Genomic DNA, 6,655 nt, shown 5'->3' with positions numbered 1-6,655 from the left:
TTAACAGATCATGCATCATGGATTTTTGTTAACAAAGACTTCTAGAATACATGGTTCCCTATTAACCAGCATGTATCAAAAGTTGAATGAGAACATTATCTTAATTCTAACTGTTTTATGAGACTCCAAGAAAATCATGCAACATTAGACTGTCAACTTTCTAATCACACATCATTTATTAGAATAAGCACACATCACAATCATAATGATCTGCTCTCTGCTTTTTTTTGTTTCCTCTTGTTGGTAACTTTGGACTATTTTTGCTTCTGTTAATATATAACCAGTTGGGGCATGCCCCTCCTGATTCATTCAAAAAAAAAACAACCATAATGATCTGTAGGTGTTCAGCATCGTCGGGCAGTAGCAGGCCGAGCAGCAGAAGCAGGTGCAGGAGTTCCAGGTACTGCAAGATGCACCCCTCTGTGACGGGTCTGACGGGTAGTGCTCTACTGATTGTTCCCGAGCATTTGGCCCGTAGTGATGTGTAATTGACATCTCTGTGATGCATCATATTACCCGTGTGCAGCATATGTGTTTTAGTTTTGGAATACCAGAATGTATGCATGGTAAAAAAGATTGGCACAATTGAAGTGGTAAATAAAAGTTACCATTGCTAGATCGTAATGCCTATGTTTAATTATCTACGAAACGCAAATACTACTGGGACAGCGGATCGAATTATGGGCACAGGTACATAGGCAGTAAGATGGGATAATCAAATATGAAGGAAGAACGTTACCTTTAACAGTGACCAAACAATGGGGGACACGGTGATCACCAAATCGACGGGCGCTGGTGGCCAGAACAAAAACGGGCGCCGGTGGAAGGTCGGCCTGGACGCCGGTGGGCAGGGGCGCCGGTGGGCTGGGGCATCGGTGGAGAGGCCTGAACGCCGATGTACAGGGGTGCCGGTGGGAAGGCCGGCAGGGGCGCCGGTGGCAGGGGACAACGGAGGCAGGAATAACCGTGAATATTATTTCCTCCCAAATTCTTTCCAAACAAAAGATAAAACATGTGCGATGTTTCCTAGCTTTGCAAGGAAGGCAATCACGTATCAATAAAGCCAAGCAAACTAATATTGGAAACAAGCACCGTACGCCTGGCCGCACGCACGTACGCACTGCACATACCACACACGCATGCTTTGCATGCATGCAGACTAATATTGGAAAGTAATACGTGCCGGTAAGTTATTTTCCTTCCAAACAGCACGTGTAACCCTGGAAAGTAATGTGCGGTGGATACGTGCGTGATGGTGTGTTAAAATGGTGGGCACACCGGATGGGTATGCAGAAGGCTTTGGTGAAAAAAAAAATTAGCTTTTCCGTAGAAACATTTTCCTTCTATCAAAAAATGAGTCTCCACCCCTTTTCATCAAAATTTTTGACCTGACAAGCGGGACCTCCATGAGAGGTATGGTGGGTCTAATCTTGGTGAAAAAGAATTTCAATTATTTCAACTTTTATAGTAATATATAGATAGATAGATTCAGCCTATCGTCAACCCCTATCGCCCGGCTTGGCGCCTCAACCAAGGATATTCGGGGTGGCCCCGGTGGGGAATCCTTTGGTGATAAGGAGGCTGGTGCCATAGGAGGCGGCCGTGCCGGGCCGCGACAATGGCCTTTGCGCCGGGCGTGAGGGCAGACGAGCCCGTCGCCCAAGACCCGATCTCAGAGGGAGGCGGTGTGCATGGTCCACCCCCCCCCCCCCCCCAACCCACGGTGGTCCATGTTGGACATGGAGGAGGTTAACACAGCAGAGCCCGGAGACACGGTGGGACTTGTAGGTGCGAGCGTGCCCCCAGACGCGGGGTTGGAAGTGGCGCTTGGCCCGGACTATGTTGCGGCCAAGCCCTTTGCTCACAGTCTTCCCGACCCGGAGGGCGGTGCCTCGGAGTCGGGGGAGTCGTCCAGACGGGACAGGTCTGGCCCGAGTGACTCTGGCGTCGCCGGGGCATTTCAGGCAGTATCGCCCAACCTTGAGGGAGCGGGGGTGCCCATGACTCAGACGCCAGCGAGGAGTGAGCTGGTGTGGCCTCAGCCTGTCGATCCGACCAAGGCGCCGTTCGTGCTTAAGGACGGCGAGGAGGGGGCGCGCTGGGGCTCGCTCAGGATGCAAGGACAGTCGGTGCAGCATCGTCTCACCTCCGCGGCGGCCGAGCTGAACAAGGCCCTGGGGGAGCTCAGTGGTATTCCTGATATGATTCAGGTATGTTTCTTCCCCCCGATGCCTCTCACCTTCTTTGGGCATTTCTGCGCAGGTCATGGATGTCGCCTTTTTGTAGGATTTGGAAGCGCTGTCGAACCGAAAGTCGCAGTTCCTCCGAGTGGAACACGCTCGGCAGTGGGGAGAAGAGTCCGCTTCGCTTCGCCTGGGCGAGCTTAAGCGAGAGCTCGTGGCTACCGGGGCCGCGGAGCGGCACGCGGGCGAACGGGCATCTGCTGCTGAGCGCGAGCTGAACGGGGCGTGATCGGCCCTAGTGGTGGCGTAGTCTACTTATTAGTCGGAGGAGGCGGCACGCCAGCAAGCCAAGCAGCAGACTGCGTCATTGGCCAGCAATGTTGTCGTGCTCCAGGACCAGCTGCGCCTGGCGACGGAGCGAGCGGAGCAGAGGCAGCGAGAGCTTGATGGCGAGCGGACCTCCCACTCTGGTGAGCGTTGTTTCTGTTTGTTTGCTTGCCCTGCTCTGCTTCTTCTCAACCTCTATATTTTGCCGCTTCTTTTTTGCAGAGCTAAAGAAGGGGGTCGGTTTTCTGAAGGGGCAACTGGGCCAGTCGGAGGAGAACAATCAAGGTTACCCTGGTCTTTGTAGGCTTGTTTTGTTCTTCCCCTGCTTCTGCCGTTTGCTAATTGTGTTTTGTTTTCTTGGATAGCTTTGACCTCGAGTCTGGAGAAGGCTTAGCTGGCGCTTTGCAACAACACGGAAAGGCTGACAAAGCTCTTCCAGCAGCGTAATGCTCTTAGGAGGAGCTGGGTCAGCTCCGTGGTGTGGCGCGGCGTGTGCTGGGCATAGTGTTCGGGGATGATCCTGGCACTGACAGCGCGCACATCGCCGTCACAATTGCCAGCAGACTGGAGGAGGTGCCAGAGGAGATGATGGCACCTGTGGGCGAGGGCGTGTACCACAGCGCTACGGGAGTTCTGACGGCCGTAGTGTCAATGTGTCATACTACCCCGATCTGGACTTCAAGAAGATTAGCGGTGGCTACGTGCCTGGGCTTCCCCAAAGCGACTCCTGGAGCTTAGGTGAGCGGTGGAGCCAGCGGTGGTGGCCGCCGCCGAGGGGATCACGGCTTCATGGGTGCTGAGAGAGCCGCAGCCTTGGGGGCCACGGACCCGCACGGGGCCCAACCGGACGTTGCTTCATCGTCGACTCACGCGGCTCCTCCGACTGACGTCGACGCCGTGGATCCAGCAATAGCTCCTGCGTCCCCGACCCAGCGAGTTGCCAACGCGACCGGGGATCGGTAGGAAGGATAAAATGTAGTTAGTTTTCGGTTTCTGGAACAATTGTGCGGGTGGCCTTGCGGCCCTCAAGTAAACAAAACGTGTTTGGTTTTCGTTGAATGATATTCGTTTCGGTCGACCCCTGTCATTTGCCTTGTATGCTTTTTCCTTCGTGCTTTTTCCCTTGGAACCAGCCGTTGGTCGTAGGCCATGACCTTGAGATCCGGGCGTGGCCCGCGTGATCCCACCGTAAGAAGTCGACCTTGACGGGGTTCGCCCGGTGGAGCGAGTTGGCAAAAATTTACTGGGCGCATTTCTGGTAGACAGGTCGTTTGTTTTTAATTATATAAAAGACTACATGGAGGAGGGTTGAGTACCCCTTGTGGCCCCCGAGCGTCCCGAGTCGGGAAGTGCAGGTCGGGGTGCTTTGAAAGTGAGTGCCACGAGCCAAAAGATAAGGTTGGTTCATATGGAGAAAGGGTGGAAGCCCCCCCAGTGCCCCCCAAGCATCCTGAGCCAAAGGATTTGGGTCGGGGTGCTAGAAAATAATAACTGTGTATCTTAAATGATAGGGGTAGAAGCGAGGTAGCTATTCGATATTCCAAGTGTAGGTGAGAATGTGGCCGTCGCTATCTTTTAGTCGGTACGCCCTTGGACGAATCACCTCTGCGATGGTGTATGGGCCTTCCCACGGCGGAGTTAGCTTATGCTTGTCCTTGGCCGACTATGTCCTGCACAGTACGAGGTTGCCTACTTCCAGCGTTCGTGCTCTAATTCTCCTCTCGTGGTACGTGCGCAAGGTTTGTTAGTAGCGGGCGGAGCGAAGATGGCCGTTTACCGCACCTCTTCTAGGAGATCAATCGCGTCCCGCTGGACTTCAGCAGCCTGGTCGGGGGCGAATGCTTTGACCCTTGGGGCCCTGTAGTCGAGGTCAGACGGTAGGACAGTTTCGGCTCCGTATGTTAGGAAGAATGGGGTGAACCCGGTGGAGCGATTCATGGTCGTTCTTAAGCTCCAAAGGACCGGAGGGAGTTCATCGACCCATCGGCCAGCAAACCATGCCATTAGCTTGCTCTACTTGACTGTTGGTGCGAGGGTGGCTGATTGAGGCCCAGTCGATCCTAATTCCGTGTCCGTCAGTGAACTCCAGGAACTTTTTGCCTGTGAAATTTGTCCTGTTGTCGGTGATGATGGTGTTGGGGATGCCGAACTGGTAAATGATGTTACCAAAGAACTTGACAGCCTCCTGGGAGTTGGTTTTGGCGATAGACTTGGCCTCGATCCATTTGGTGATTTTATCCACCGCTACCAGGAGGTGAGTAAACCCTCTCGCAGCCTTTTTGAGGGGACCGACCATGTTGAGACCATAGACTACGAAAGGCCAAGAGATGGGGATGGTCTGGATTGCCTACACCGGTAAATGTGTCCGTCAGGCATAGTACTAACACCCCTCGTATCTGCGAACCACGTCTTCTGCATCACGCAGGGCGGTAGGCCAGTAAAAGCCTTGGCGGAATGCTTTGCCGACTAGGGATCTATGGACCGCGTGGTACCCGCAGATGCTAGTGTCAATCTATGCTAAGAGTTCCTTCCTCTGGTCGATGGGGATGCACTTCATGAGCATGCCCACGGGTGATGGGCTCCATTTGTAGAGCTCACCATCGATGACCACGAAAGGTCTTGGCGCGACGGGCGATCCGCTATACCTCTATCTTGTTCTGGGGAAGAACCTCATCGAGGAGGTAGGCGAGTAGAGGTGCGTGCCAGTCGGCTGGGCTGTTTGTCGCTGGCTCGTCGTTCTCGAGGGTCCCCAATGCCAGGGCTAAGGGCTCGTCGAGTGCCTGGTCGGGAGGGGCCTGGTCGCTTGGCATTGGCTTGGGATCCTTGAGCGCCGGATCAGATTGTTACTGCAGTGCATCCAGCTGGACGCGTACTAATGGCATGTAGAGATCATTGACGAAGACCCCGGCAGAAGCGGGCTCTCGCTTGGCCGCCAATTTGGCCAGTACATCAGCGTCACCATTGTCTCTCCTTGAGAGGTGATAATGGATCTTGATGCCCCGAAACTTGTCCTCCAATTTGCGCACCTCCTAGCAGTATGCCACCATAAGGGGATGCCTACAACTGGATTCTTTCATCACTTGGTCGACAACCAACTTGGAGTCGCCTCGAACGTAGAGGCGGCTTGCGCCAAGCTCAATAGCGATACAAAGGCCGTTGATGAGACCTTCGTACTCGGAGGCGTTGTTTGAGGCGGGAAAATGGATGCAGATCGAGTAGCGAAGCCTATTTCCCTCTGGGGAGACAAGGACGACCCTGGCCCCCGCACCAGTCCCATGACCGACCCATCAAAGTAGAGGCTACAATACTCGTGGGAAATATCGGGAGTCGGGTGTTGTACCTCTGTCCACTCGGCGATGAAGTCGTCCAACTCTTGAGAGTTAATAGTAGTACGTGGTGCTTACTTGATGTCGTAACCCATCAGCTCTAGCACCCACTTAGAGATCTTTCCTGTTGAGTCGCGGTTACGAATGATCTCTCTGAGTGGGAACAAGGTGACAACAGTAACCTCATGCTTGGTGAAGTAGTGCTGAAGCTTCTTGGTTGCAATCAGGACCGCGTGGAGGAGTTTCTGGACCTGTGTGTACCGAGATTTGGTCTCAGTGAGTACTACGCTGATGAAGTACACTAGTCGCTGAACTTTCCACACGCGTCCCTGTTCTTCTCGTTCTACCACAAGGTTGGCGCTAACCACATGGGTTGTTGCCACTAGACAAAGGAGGAGAAGGGGCTCTTCGCGCTCGGGCATGACTAGGATAGGGGCCGAGGACAGAACCAACTTGAGTTTATTCAGGGCCTCTTGCGCTTCGTCTGTCTAGACGAACGTGTCAGATTTTTTGAGGAGCTTGTAAAGGGGTAGACCCTTTTCTCCTAGTCGGTATATGAACTGACTGAGAGTGGCAAGACAGCCCGTGAGCCGTTGTACACCTTTTATGTTGCAGATGGGGCCCACCTGAGTGATGGCCGCGATTTTTTCGGGGTTGGCTTCGATGCCTTGCTTGGACACTATGTATCCAAGTAGCATCCCCTTTGGAACCCTAAAAACACATTTTGGGGATTTAGCTTGATGTGGAACCATCGCAGGTTCACAAAGGTGACGTCGAAAGTGGTGACTAAGTCTTCCACCTGAGGCGCCTTTACCACCA

The 6,655-nt window shown here is 53.5% G+C and overlaps 1 protein-coding gene across 2 annotated transcripts; it reads left to right on the top strand.

Moving 5' to 3' along the window:
* The first annotated feature begins 1,903 nt into the window (after positions 1 to 1,903).
* On the top strand, positions 1,904 to 3,560 carry LOC120681999. 2 transcript variants are annotated; one of them, XR_005678162.1, is made up of 4 exons: positions 1,904 to 2,210; positions 2,287 to 2,653; positions 2,733 to 2,795; positions 2,876 to 3,560. XR_005678162.1 is itself a non-coding variant. In XM_039963719.1 (3 exons), the coding sequence occupies exons 1-2, from the start codon at positions 2,001 to 2,003 to the stop codon at positions 2,470 to 2,472; spliced, it is 396 nt and encodes a 131-aa protein (XP_039819653.1). In that variant the 5' UTR covers positions 1,904 to 2,000; the 3' UTR covers positions 2,473 to 2,653; positions 2,733 to 3,560. The 2 variants fall into 2 exon arrangements, 1 of the variants encoding a protein (XP_039819653.1); XM_039963719.1 differs by having other exon boundaries at positions 2,733 to 3,560.
* Positions 3,561 to 6,655: the final 3,095 nt, after the last annotated feature.

Source organism: Panicum virgatum, chromosome 7N (assembly GCF_016808335.1).
Source record: "Panicum virgatum strain AP13 chromosome 7N, P.virgatum_v5, whole genome shotgun sequence".
Taxonomy (NCBI): domain Eukaryota; kingdom Viridiplantae; phylum Streptophyta; class Magnoliopsida; order Poales; family Poaceae; genus Panicum; species Panicum virgatum.
Note: the sequence above shows the minus strand (reverse complement) of the source record. Positions and strands in the feature narration are given on the sequence as shown.

What these genes read in the sequence shown, in the direction of transcription:
- LOC120681999 (XM_039963719.1), top strand. Translation starts at nt 2,001, where the DNA reads ATGACTCAGACGCCAGCGAGGAGTGAGCTGGTGTGGCCTCAGCCTGTC. An exon ending in GTATTCCTGATATGATTCAG is followed by an intron (nt 2,211 to 2,286) that starts GTATGTTTCTTC and finishes GCCTTTTTGTAG; the next exon opens with GATTTGGAAGCGCTGTCGAA.